General features: G+C 38.5%; 1 protein-coding gene across 1 annotated transcript in view; it reads right to left on the bottom strand.

The window, feature by feature from the left end:
• The window catches only part of NLRP14 (NLR family pyrin domain containing 14), a 40,952-nt gene that overhangs the window by 11,185 nt on the left and 15,340 nt on the right, over positions 1–14,427 (bottom strand). Inside the window, 5 exon segments of the mRNA XM_061203727.1 lie at positions 5,823–5,993; positions 8,338–8,408; positions 8,410–8,509; positions 10,030–10,200; positions 10,620–10,794. Coding sequence (XP_061059710.1) covers positions 5,823–5,993; positions 8,338–8,408; positions 8,410–8,509; positions 10,030–10,200; positions 10,620–10,794 — 688 coding nt within the window.

Raw genomic sequence — 14,427 nt, 5'->3', positions numbered from 1 at the left:
CAAAGAAAGAAAACTACAGGCCAATATCACTGATGAACATAGATGCAAAAATCCTCAACAAAATACTAGCAAACAGAATCCAACAGCACATTAAAAGGATTATACACCATGATCAAGTGGGGTTTATTCCAGGAATGCAAGGATTCTTCAATATACGCAAATCAATCAACGTGATACATCATATTAACAAATTGAAGGAGAAAAACCATATGATCATCTCAATAGATGCAGAGAAAGCTTTCGACAAAATTCAACACCCATTTATGATAAAAGTCCTGCAGAAAGTAGGCATAGAGGGAACTTTCCTCAACATAATAAAGGCCATATATGACAAACCCACAGCCAACATTGTCCTCAATGGTGAAAAACTGAAACCATTTCCACTAAGATCAGGAACAAGACAAGGTTGCCCACTCTCACCACTATTATTCAACATAGTTTTGGAAGTGTTAGCCACAGCAATCAGAGAAGAAAAAGAAATAAAAGGAATCCAAATTGGAAAAGAAGAAGTAAAGCTGTCACTGTTTGCAGATGACATGATACTATACATAGAGAATCCAAAAGATGCTACCAGAAAACTACTAGAGCTAATCAATGAATTTGGTAAAGTAGCAGGATACAAAATTAATGCACAGAAATCTCTTGCATTCCTGTATACTAATGATGAAAAATCTGAAAGTGAAATTAAGAAAACACTCCCGTTTACCATTGCAACAAAAAGAATAAAATATCTAGGAATAAACCTACCTAGGGAGACAAAAGACCTGTATGCAGAAAATTATAGGACACTGATGAAAGAAATTAAAGATGATACAAATAGATGGAGAGATCTACCATGTTCTTGGATTGGAAGAATCAACATTGTGAAAATGACTCTGCTACCCAAAGCAATCTACAGATTCAATGCAATCCCTATCAAACTACCACTGGCATTTTTCACAGAACTAGAACAAAAAATTTCACAATTTGTATGGAAACACAAAAGACCCCGAATAGCCAAAGCAATCTTGAGAACGAAAAATAGAGCTGGAGGAATCAGGCTCCCTGACTTCAGACTATATTACAAAGCTACAGTAATCAAGACAGTTTGGTACTGGCACAAAAACAGAAATATAGATCAATGGAACAGGATAGAAAGCCCAGAGATAAGCCCACGCACATATGGTCACCTTATCTTTGATAAAGGAGGCAAGCATATACAGTGGAGAAAAGACAGCCTCTTCAATAAGTGGTGATGGGAAAATTGGACAGGTACATGTAAAAGTATGAAATTAGAACACTCCCTGACACCATACACAAAAATAAACTCAAAATGGATTAAAGACCTAAGTGTAAGGCCAGACACTATCAAACTCTTAGAGGAAAACATAGGCAGAACACTCTATGACATAAATCACAGCAAGATCCTTTTTGACCCAGCTCCTACAGAAATGGAAATAAAAACACAAATAAACAAATGGGACCTAATGAAACTTAAAAGCTTTTGCACAGCAAAGGAAACCATAAACAAGACCAAAAGACAACCCTCAGAATGGGAGAAAATATTTGCAAATGAAGCAACGGACAAAGGATTAATCTCCAAGATTTACAAGCAGCTCATGCAGCTCAATAACAAAAAAACAAACAACCCAATCCAAAAATGGGCAGAAGACCTAAATAGACATTTCTCCAAAGAAGAGATACAGATTGCCAACAGACACATGAAAGAATGCTCAACATCATTAATCATTAGAGAAATGCAAATCAAAACTACAATGAGGTATCATCTCACACTGGTCAGAATGGCCATCATCAAAAAATCTAGAAACAATAAATGCTGGAGAGGGTGTGGAGAAAAGGGAACACTCTTGCACTGTTGGTGGGAATGTAAATTGATACAGCCACTATGGAGAACAGTATGGAGGTTCCTTAAAAAACTAAAAATAGAACTACCATACGACCCAGCAATCCCACTACTGGGCATATACCCTGAGAAAACCATAATTCAGAAAGAGTCATGTACCAAAATATTCATTGCAGCTCTGTTTACAATAGCCAGGACATGGAAGCAACCTAGGTGTCCATCATCGGATGAATGGATAAAGAAGATGTGGCACATATATACAATGGAATATTACTCAGCCATAAAAAGAAATGAAATGGAGGTGTTTGTAATGAGGTGGATGGAGTTAGAGTCTGTCATACAGAGTGAAGTAAGTCAGAAAGAGAAAAACAAATACAGTATGCTAACACATATATATGGAATCTAAGGGAAAAAAAAAAAAGGTCATGAAGAACCTAGTGGCAAGACGGGAATAAAGACACAGACCTACTAGAGAATGGACTTGAGGATATGGGGAGGGGGAGGGGTGAGATGTGACAGGGTGAGAGAGTGTCATGGACATATATACACTACCAAATGTAAAATAGATAGCTAGTGGGAAGCAGCCGCATAGCACAGGGAGATCAGCTCGGTGCTTTGTGACCACCTAGAGGGGTGGGATAGGGAGGGTGGGAGGGAGGGAGATGCAAGAGGGAAGAGATATGGGAACATATGTATATGTATAACTGATTCACTTTGTTATAAAGCAGAAGCTAACACACCATTGTAAAGCAATTATACTTCAATAAAGATGTTTAAAAAAAAAAAAAAAAAGAAGCAAAAAGAAGTCACAACTGCTAAAAATACACTTAGGAATATGTAAGGATGAGTTAGAAAAATCCAGCAAAAGAAGAATGAGTTTTAAAAGATTAAAGAAAATTATGGATAAGGAATACAGACAAAAGAGATCCAACATAAGCATGTTGAAAAAAAATTAGACAAATAGATAAGCAGAATCTAAAGATAGGAAACCCTACAAAAAAAAGAGCACAATCTTCAGATTTAAATGGCATATGAGAAAAAATATTGATAAAGAAAATTCAACACAAGACAAATTATTGGGCCAAAGAAGAAATTCTAAGGACATAGAGGCCAAAAAAAAAAAAAATTTCTTTTTAACCAGTAAGGATATTGAAGGGGAAGAATCAGCTGGTTTCAGACTTTTCTACAACTAGAGTCAATGCTAGCAGGGAATGGACTCTGCAGAACTCTGAGAGGATAACCAAAATATGATGAACACAACCAAGCTGCGACTCAAGTTCACAGAAAACTAAGACAGTTTCAGATATGCAAAAAATCTCTGGACCGGCCCCTCAAAATTAAATCAAAAAGATTACTGACTGTACCTCCCTCACCAACTCCTGGTCTACATTCCTCAGTGGGGCAGTTTGGTCACGAAATGTGGCTATCCCCTGAAATGGCTCATCTCTTTTTGGCCACCTCCTGGGTAATGATTAGGATGAAAGGGAGAGAAGGTTCTATAAAAAACTATTTTGAAGTTTCAGGATTGTATCCTGACCATTCCTCAGCATGATGCTTTTCTTTCCCTCACAGCAACTCCAGGCCACCCTGATTGGTACACCCTCCAGGTGGCAGGCCAGCCAAAAAGGGCCTTTGGGATCCAAACTTCATTCAGATCAGATACCTGGATTCTCTTTTGGATTGACAAGGCCCTAGGTCATGAGGATAATGAGCATTTGGTTGAGTACAATGCTGGACAACTCCCCCTACAAGCCAAGATGTGGGATGTAATGGGTTTCTATAAATGTTGTAAAATTGCTTTTGTCCCTTTCCCACCTGATTCCTCTGGACTGAAGGCCTGGGGGCCAGTGGCAGATGATTAGAGAAAAAGTGAAGTTATAGACACTGGGATGGGACACACTGACTTCATGGCTGGGGGGAAGACTAGCAACACTAATACGTGGGGAAGGAACACCTTAGAACCTGGGAGGTTCAGGGAGTGGGGAGAACAACGAAGGCTCTCTTTCTCACCCTAGATCCAACACTACTGCCTGGCAAAATAATTATGTGGTCTGCTTGAGTCAAGCAGCAGCTGCGGCTGGCAACCTGACCCACTACCCAGTTGTCATGCTGTCCACATGCTATGAGAATGGAAAATCTCACATAGACATGGCAGGCCCTGAGCTATTCTGTTGTGCTTGAGGCCATCAATGGCAGACCCCAAATGTGGACCCCTTTCATGTGTATAGACACAGTATGACTTTGTTTCAGTCTGACTGATACAAATTCATAAAATTCTCTTGATGCTGGGAACAGCTGTGGGTTGTGTCACATATGGCAAACAAAGCAGTTGTAACTACTCAGTGGCACTGCCCACCTGATATAACCAAATCAAGGTAACGGTGACCCAAATCAAATATAACAACAAACCCCACACTGGAGCGACCTGTGCACCTTCAGGTTATGTGTTTGCAGGTGGGGAAGTGTAGACCACTGAATGGCTCTTTAACTAACGGGGAAGGGGTTGCTTTTGGCCCATCTTTTGCCTCCTTTATTTATTGCCAATGACACCAAGAGCAGCAGGTCATTCTAAATTCCCTTTCATGAGTTGTAATGGAAAACCAGACCCATTGTTCCTCCTGTTGTTATTCAGCTGCTGAGCCCAGGACCCTGGGGCATGGTTTAAATCAATACTGCAGTTTGGCCTCATCCTGTGCTTGGAGTCCTGTTGATAGTGGCCTTAATTAAATGGCACATGAGACAAACTGAACAAATTTAGTCCCAGCTTCTGTTGGTCAGACTAATCAGAGTGGCCAGTGGAGTAGCTTATCCACGTGAAAATTCACCAGAAGCGAAGACTGTATTGTGTAGGAAAAGTGTTGGATATTTTGGGGAGACATTCTTCCACAGGTATTTCACTCTCCCACATGTTGTACTGACAAAAATGCAAGGCCCTGACAATACTTTACCTGGCTGTTTCCTAGGATGTGTGTGCAGTGAGCAACCTTGAGGGATGAAGAAATGTCTTCCTCCAGGACAAAGGGCAGGCTTGCTCACTGCTTGCTATAAAATGGTGAGTTCCCCAAACTCCACGTTCCTCTCCTGGAATGCAACCCACTGCATGTGGAGGCATCCATCCAAGTCTTCCACATCGACCCTGTGGGACCTGGGGCACTCAGGAAACTGACACAAACATGCCCAATGCTTACGGGGCTATACTCTGAGTAATGAAGTCCTCTGTCTCTGATAGGATTCTACATCTCCTGCCAGCATCCATTAAACAGTAATAGGCTAACTTATTAGGTTACAAGCAGAATAAAATTAAAATTCAGACCCCAAAGTTACATCATAATTGTGAAAAATACATATATAAATTGACAATGGAAACATAGAAAAGCAGCACTTTCTTGGAAGAGCCAGGAAGACGTATCACAGTGTCTAGGCTTCCCACATGTAGAGCAAAATTCTTGACCCAGAGGTCAATAATTCATGCTGTATAAGTAAAAATGTACTAGCCAATATCAATCAGTTCAAGATTTAAAAAGAAAATAAAAATCTAAACAATACATTATTGAACATAAAAAGTACTCAGAACATAGGACGAGATTTTATTAGATTGCAAGCTCCTTGAGACCATAGACAGCATTTTTCCAGATAGAAAATGATTAGTAAAACCTTTGATTTAATAAGAAAAATTAATTCAGGGACAGATGGAATATCTAAGGATGACAGAACACAGAAGACCTTAATTAAGTGCTATTTACTTAATACATACCCTGTCCAAAGTACTAAGGGGGACACAAAGAAATGTGAAATATGGCTTCTGTACTAATAACATGTAATATACTGATCCGTATATATGAAATTCAGATTCTCATTTCTGAGAATAACTTACCTTCTAGCCCCATTTATTTTTCATCATCTCTCCATATACTAAATTTCTTCTAGCTGTATAAGCCACCAAATAGGTATCATTTTCCTAATGGAAAACTGAACTCACCCAAGCCTCTGAATATTGCAGTTTGGATGTCTCAAAGCCTCAAACAGAATTCTTACTCCATCATCCTGCAAGTCATTGTTCCCACGGTCCAGGCTCTGCAGGTTTGGGTTGTTCAAAATAGCAGAAGCCAGATCCAGACAACATGCACTAATGAGAATACAGCCCATCAATCTGTGAGAAATAAAAAAGAGAAGTGAGATCTTCAGTTGTGAGGCTTTATTAGTTTATTCCTAGAAGAGATGCCCAGGTATTTGAGCCTTTTTTCTGAGCCTTTTCTATCTATAACCTAGGGTGCACATAGGAAGGTCTAACATTACTAGTAAAAACAGATGAGATTTCTTAATGAGCAGGAAAAAAGCCAGCAGGTAAAACTGCCTTCTCTCACAAATAGGTTGTTTTCTAGTAAGCTTCCCAAATCAAGGGTATAAACACTTATTTCTACCAATACCAAAAAAAAAAATGGATATAACTTTCCCAAGGAACTCACAGATCTCTTTGCCTTCAGTTGCTAATATATTTTTGAAATAAAAATGCTGTCCAGGAATCTAAAAGTCATATTTCTGAAGAAGAAAGAAGCTACATACAAAAAGGTATTTCCTTCAAGTCCTTTGTAGGGCATTCAAGACCATTCACAATCTGGCCTTGTGTTCTCTTTCCATACTTTGTTCCCACCCTATTTTCCAACCATACACATCCATTTTTCCCCCAAATATATCACATCTATCTGCATTCCCCCTTTCTTCTCTCTTCTTTCCTTCTGCTTAGAATATCTGCACATAACAAAATCTTCTTTATCTTTCAAGACTAAAGTAACTCAGTTTCTTCTGTCCTATTCCTTGCTCCTTGGGACTTCTGCCATATCCTTTTAACAACATATGGAATCTATATATAGTTGGCTTTATATTTATTTCCCTGCCATCTGCACTTTGTGAGTTACCTTAGGACAAGAGCATAATCTCAGAGATAACCTTTAGCCCCCTCAGCATCTAGCTCATATCTGTTGTAAATATTGGTTGAGAGAATTGGCATCCTGCAGAGGCTATGAAAGTAGCTAAGGAAGCACAAATTTGTCTATGTGTTTACAGCAATGCTAAGGAGAAAAAGCAGGCTAAGCAAACATCTTGTGTGCATAGGTCACTTAGAAATTTTATCTCTGTAGCTGAAATGAAGGCACTGGATTTATTTTTTTAATCTATTTTTTAAAATACACAGCATGATCTTTTATTTATTTATTTATTTATTTATTTGGCTGCTCCGGGTCTCAGCTGCGGCATGCGGAATCGTCCATCTTTATTGCAGCACGCAGGATCTTTAGTTGCAGCATGTGGGATCTTTAGCGGCGGCATGCAAACTCTTAGTTGCAGCATGCATGTGGGATCTAGTTCCCTGATCAGGGATTGAACCCGGGCCCCCTGCACTGGGAGCTTGGAGCCCTAGCCACTGGACTACCAGGGAAGTCCCAAGACACTGGATTTAATGATAAACTCCATTAAGTAAAATGTCTTCTAGTTGAATAATAATCAAGGAAACCAGAGAATCACATTGTACCCCATATCATAAACATTTTCCCAGAGGAAGTACAGGTGCTTATTGGATCCAAGAGTTCAATCACCTTAGTGTTTACAGATGTGACAATCAACTATTAAACTCATTCGGAAATTTGGTTACCATGAGTCAGTCCAGTCAGGCCAAACACTTCTGGGTATACCACTGATCATCAGTTTATTGTTCTAGAAAAACAATGTTGGGCTTAGACCCTTAATGACTCACCCAGGCTACTAGTCCCATGGGAGGCCCTAGTGGGAAAGTGAGATTTCTAAGTGACACTTCTATCTTGCTTCACTCGAGCCACAATATTTATCTAATGAAATATTAAACATCATGTAGCCATTAAAATAATAAGATAACTGTATGTAAGTATTTAAATGTGTTTCTGAAATACTATCATGTGAAAAGGAAACCTCAAAGTCATGTCTACACAGTAATCACAATTACATATACACATATCATGCACATGTATGTCTACCCACTCCCAGAGCAAGGGAGAACATAATAGGAATAAAAATGGTTGCTGTTTAAGAATGACTGGATTGTTGGATATTTTTAAAAATTTCATTCCCAGTTTCTTTCAAAGTTGACCTAACTATAAACCTGAGTTTAAGAAAGAAAAACTAGTAGAGCACAATTTCAGCCTCATGGATGTAAGGTAGAAGACACACAGTAGACTCCCTGGAGCACAACCAAGGGAAAAATGCAATGGCTACTGTTCCGCCTGTCGTCTCTGGTCCTCCTTACCCGAGGGAATGAGGGAAATTGACTGTAATTACTGTAGTAATTGTTTTAGAAAAATCTGACGAATAGACTTCCCCAGCTTGTCTCAGTCAGAATGAGAGAGAGGGAATCAGCTGTGTATTCTTTTCTCTGACAAATACTTTGCTCCCAGCCTTTCTTTCCGCATCTCCCCTGCCCTCACAGTACATAAAGCTACACAAAAGTAAGGTCACAGAACACCTACTCCAGGTCTTGGAGATCGCAGCTTGGATGCCGAAAGACATCACACAGAAGCTTTACTCCATCATCTTGTAGGCCAGTTTGACCCCAGATCCAGATGCGTCAGGCTCTTGTTGCATAGGAGGGAGGTTGAGAGAGATTCACTGCTGAGTGAAGTGAAATGGCAACGCCTCAGCCTGTGGGAAGGACAATGTAAGGAAAGATGGAATCACTGCTCTACTGCCTAGAGATGTATATCTTTGAAGAGATTTCATGTTACAATCCCATATTTACTTGACAGCACTCCATGTCAGATGAAATGCCCTCTTCCCCCGTTGCCTCTTTGGCTGTCTCACTTGGGATCCTTAGGTTTGCGTCAAATTGGGCTACAAACTGGATTCTTGTTCTTCAGAATTTTTCTTACTATAAATAATATGTTAACTTCCTTACACTGTACGTAAATATAGTATCCTACTGCAGAAGTAGCTCTATGGAGCACAGGAGCAGGCAAATGGAGTAGAATGAGAGTAATCATAATTAACTAAGGACTTTTCGTACATAATAAAAGTGGCATTTCCAATCAGAAGGGAAAAGATACATTATGCCATAAATGATTTGGGGACAACAGATCTAATATACAGGGGAAAGTAAGTTTAAGCCTTATAACAAAATAAATTTGGAATAATTTAAAATTTAAATGTTAAAAATTAAGTCATAAAGATATGCAAAAGATGACATAAGTGGGTTTTTTTTTTAAAAAAGGTATTTCCAATTATGAAAAAACTCCTAGAAGTCATGAGGAGTCATAATTTGACTACACAAAAGTTGTAAACATCTATATCCTAAAAATGACCATAAAGAAAGTTAGAAATACAGCAACATGCTAGGTAAGTTATTTACAATATATAAAAAATAATAGTAACAATGTGTATGTGATATTAATACCATAACATATATAACAGAAAACATCCAGGAGAAAACTGAGCCTTATGAAGAGGCAATTCCTTGAATACTAGAGGCCAAAAACATTCTAAAAGATGTTCAACATCAAATCATTTTAAAAGTTATTTTCAACTATCTAATTAATATTGATAAAGAAGCTTGTAGATACAAAGTGAAGATATTAAAAATGTAGGCCCCTAAACTGCTGAGGGAATGTACACAATCTATCTGGAGGCAGTTTAACCATATCTGACAAAATAAAAAATTCTGACTCATCAATTCCATGTCTAGGAAGTTAACCTAACAGCGACGAACAGTATAATCACACCATGATCCAGCCATACCACATAATGCATTTAATGGTTTTTGTTTAATGGTATAGATATATATTTACCTGTTCAGAGCCCAGAATATAGAGTTGGATGGGTGGACTTTGGTCCTAAATCCATCATTTTCTTGTAAGCATTATGAAAGCTGCATAATCTTTCTAAGCCTCACATTCCTCACCTGTTCAGTGAGGCACTTAGAACTCAGGTGGCCAATCTGACACCAATAGGTACTTCTGTTCAGGTTAAACAAATTTTGCGCAGGGCCCAGCACAAAGTAAGGACAAAATAAATGGCAATTATTAATATCATCATCCTCATCATCTTCATTATCGTTAAAGATTCTAGGGAAAAAGCAAGGGACATAATATGTCCATAATATTTTCCCAGTTTCAATATATTTCAAAATATGTATTATATTGGAAGGATGAAAACTAGCAAACACTCACACAAGGCTCTGTAGAGTGCACTGTGGATGTTTCAAGGCATCACTCATAAGCTTTACTCCACTATCTCCCAAGACATTGTCCGCCAAGCATAAATGTGTCAGCCTTTTATTGCTGATGAGAGCCAAAGAGAGATCCTCACAACCAGCTACTGAGAGCCCACAGCTTTCTAAGCCGAAGGAGAAAGACAGATGGGGAGGGATCAGTCAATTCCCAAAGTGCATCCTTCTCTTCTCCTTCACAGGGAAGTTAGCTGGTACTCACAACCCCTTCATCTCTACTATAGAAGCAACCTCATCAAACCTACTTAAATCATGAATTCCATTGCAGCTATGGACAGGGTATAATGAAACAAAACATAGGAGGAGAGAGGATAAGCCTAGAAAAGAATGAAAATAAGATGTCAATCATAAAGAAATGTCTACAAGTCAAGTGAAAGAGGAAGGGAGGTAGAAGAAAAGAAGGAGGTCTTGCAGGATTGACGAATTAGCCAATTAATGTCAGGACCCAAGCAGTTTCCCCATTCAGGTCATAATTAAGCTACACAAGATTGAACAAAATGAATCTATAGAAAATAGTACAGAAAGACTCACGATAATCTCTCTAGGTTACACTTTGGATGCACTAAGGCCTCACACAACAGCTTCACTCCATCATCCAAGAGATTATTAGTTGATAGATTCAGAGATAACAGGCTTTGGCTTCTGACGAGAGCCTTAGAGATATTTAGGCAACAAACCGTAGTTAGGTCGCAGGACTGATTCCAAGCTGGAAAACAATACAGAAAAATAGAAACGACCACTCCTCAGAGAATAATTATAACCCCCACTCACCCAGCCAGAGGGTGTGGTTTCCCAGTCTTTGGGATTTGTTCTGAAAATCCAGCTTTCCTACATAGAATGAGAATGATTTAACTAAAGCACAGGGCTCTGATAGAGAGTTAGGGAGGGGAGGGTAGGAAGCTTGTCTCTTCCATCCCCACCTCCCCAGTTCCCCCACGAAATATGTATGAAAGCATTTAAAAATACCTTTAAATTATAATCTTTTTTTAATCTGGGATAAATTTCCTTTAACTACAACTTGGAAGAAGGTGTACTGGAGGATGGCTATATCCGTGTATTCTTTGACTTCTGAAACAGAACAGAGACGGGCAGGAAATTAGAGGCAAAGGCTGTGACAACCACAAAACTGTCTGCCAAGAGCTCATTTCTTCATGGGAGCCACCCTATGTTTTCTGAGGAACCCTGTCCTTAACAGGGAAAACAAGAAGTAAATCAGAAATAAAATAAAATGGCTTCTAAAAATAAAGTAAAAGAGGAAGGGAAACAGAAGAAGAAAATAAGAAGTGCATGTAGAGCCCCTATTTTTAGAGACTCATATTTAGAGACGACTTGGGCTTTGACCGTGGCTGGAACTAATATCAGCTATTTGTAAGAAGAGTCAGGCAGCAGCATTCCTGGAACTTGGAATTGTTCCACTTACTCCCATTAATCAAGGCCTTATCAACTTGAGTCCCTTGAGAATTGGTTCTCTACATCAAAATCAGGGTATACAGAGGTAGGAACAGGAGAAACTCCCTCCTCAGTCCAGAATTAGACCTCAGTGGATGACCTAGAACATGGCTCAAGGCTGAAAACCTCACCTTGCTTTGAAAAGTTGTTATGGGCTGAATTGTTCCCCAAATTTGTATGTTGAAGCCCTACCCCCAGCCCAATGTGACAGTATTTAGAGACAGGGCCTCTAAGGAGGTAATTAAGGTTAATGAGGTTGTGAGAGTGGACCCCTAATCCAATAGGACTGATGTCCTCATAAGGGGAGGAAGAGACACCAGGAGTGAGCACACACACAAAAAAGCCATGTGAGGACACAATGAGAAGGCAGTCATCTACAAGCCAGGGAGAGAGGCCTCACCAGAAACCAACCCTGCCAACACCCTGATCTTGACCTTCCAGCTTCCAGAACTGTGAGAAATAAATTTATGTTGTTTAAGTCTGTGCTATTTTGGGTATTCTGTTATGGGAGCCTGAGCAGATTAATACAAAAGGGTATTATATCAGCAGCCAGGCAGGCAAGTAGGGAAACAAGGGAAATCTTATAAACTATGTTTGGATAGAGCTCTTCTAGACAGAAAAGAGACTCCAATATTATGGGACCTGTGGATAAAATATTAAAGCTTAACAGAAAGAAAACATTACACTAAGGGACAGAAAATAAGCACATGTATAAAAACCAGAAAACTAGGAAACAGAAGAAAGTGCTCAGAAAGGCTTCCTTTACATTTTAAATGTATAGGAAGATGCAGACTCTGTGAAACAAGAATACCACATAGGAAGTGGAGATCAGGGGAATTCCCTAGAGGTCAACTGGTTAGGACTCCACGCCTCCACCGCAAGGGGCACAGGTTCGATCCCTGCTTGGGGAACTAAGATCCCGCATGCCTCATGGAGCAGCCAAAAAAAAAAAGTCAAAACAAAACAAAACAAAAAAACCAAGAGAGAACTGAAATCTGAATTTGAAGCAATAAAGAGCAAAATCAATATAAATAAATATGCAAAACTCCCCAAGAAGGAAGGGGGGAAAAGATTCAGAGGACAAAAAATAAGTAAGAGTTATATAGGAACAGAGCTACAACCAATGACTATTAGATGCTCTTAAAAAGGAGAGACAGAGACAGCACGTGCAAGAGAGTGAGCCCTGACGTCATTTTAAAAAACCAATTTAAAGAAATCATTTCTGAGGGGAAAAAAGAAAGGCTTCCCGCAGATCAAAAGTAATAAAATGTAAAAGTAATTTTTAAAAATCCTGAGAACACTAGTGAGAAAGTCTGAGAAGGTGGGAGGGAGCTAAGGGGTTGAAGTGTCAGGTTATCCTTAGACTTCTCTTTAGAACACTAGAAAAAAGTAATGTAACAAAGTCAAAGTGTGAAGAACAGAGTGGAGGCCTAAGACCAAGATACACGTCATTCATCTGTGAAGGCAATCAAAGGACATAAAGGAAGTCATAAAATGTATCATTCACACACATTGCATGAAAACGTTAGTTTAAAATTGTACCAGCCAATCATGCAATGAATCAAAATTAAGATTTTATACAGTGGGAAAGGTGAGTTTAAGAAAATAAAACCAAAAACTAGCAGTATACATTGATTAAAAATTAAGTGTACAGAATTAAGTCTAAATAATTGTATTCATGTGTTGCCATGATAAAAAGTCAGAAAAGTTTTGAAAGAGTTCAAAGGGTAAAATATTTAGCCCTTGTAATCCCAGATTAAATGAACATACTGGAAATTGTATGATCGAGGTATACTAAATGTATTGCCTTACATAAGGGTATTTTAAATGCTGTAATACTTTTGAATTTGATCAAGATATATTTGGGGGGGGGGTGGGACCCTGAAGAGTAATAACTAATAATCACCAATTAAAAACAGGCACTATAACTTGCAAATGTTCCAACATACCTGGACACAAAACAAAAATGAAACAAAATGTAGCTCATTTGTGAATCAAGAAATAGTAGTGGTACTGAAAACATTAAAAAATGCTTCTAACTGGAGATATAAACAGTACATGCCGCAGAGTCCCTTCGTTCATAATCTATTTTGCTCTTATCCTTTCCATATTATAAGTTTGAGTTTCTCAAACTCTCTTCTGTTCTTCGTGCCAATTAATAGAATTTCAGCTATGGACCTCCTAATGCTTTATGAATGAAATCTCAGCCTCATAAAAAGAAAATGTTCCCTCTTTCCCTTGCATCTGCAAAGAAAAGCAGATGGTATTACATGTCAGAAAATATTTTGTAAGAACATTTTTGCTGTGTTTTATTGTTTTATCATAACAAGGGAATCTTACAAGATACCTGGACCTTAGAAATTGTTGCTATGTCTTGTGAAAACAACCCTTAAGTGCTTTTAAGTCTTATAAAAATAAAATGTGTATAAAGAATATAAAAATGTGTCCCTCTTGCAATATTCAAATTGATATTTTGGAATTCCTAAATGTTACAAATATTGAAAGATTTTGTTAAAGCAGAAAAAAAGATCATCAGTACTCTCCTCTCACATGCATTAAGGTAATAAAAAATATATATATAATTCTTCTTTTTCTAGAGTTTGAAGGTCCTGTCTCGTTTATATTAATATGTAACATCAATCACCAGTGACTCAGTCAAAAGGGAAGCTGAGAGCTGAGGTTTGTGGCTCCATACTTATCCCTAAATATGAACCAGCGAAGCGGAGGAGATACATTAACTTACTTTTGGGTCCTGTTGGAGAACCAGCCCTATGATCTCTTAATATTGCTACTAAAACGAGGCCCTGGGCTGAAAATTTCCAAGGCCCCTTCAAAGTAAGCACATTATAATTTTTATATTTTGGTGTTCTTATTGATTGATTTTATTGTT

The sequence above is a fragment of the Eubalaena glacialis genome, chromosome 10 (assembly GCF_028564815.1).
Source record: "Eubalaena glacialis isolate mEubGla1 chromosome 10, mEubGla1.1.hap2.+ XY, whole genome shotgun sequence".
NCBI classification, from domain to species: domain Eukaryota; kingdom Metazoa; phylum Chordata; class Mammalia; order Artiodactyla; family Balaenidae; genus Eubalaena; species Eubalaena glacialis.
This window is presented reverse-complemented; position numbering and strand designations above follow the sequence as displayed.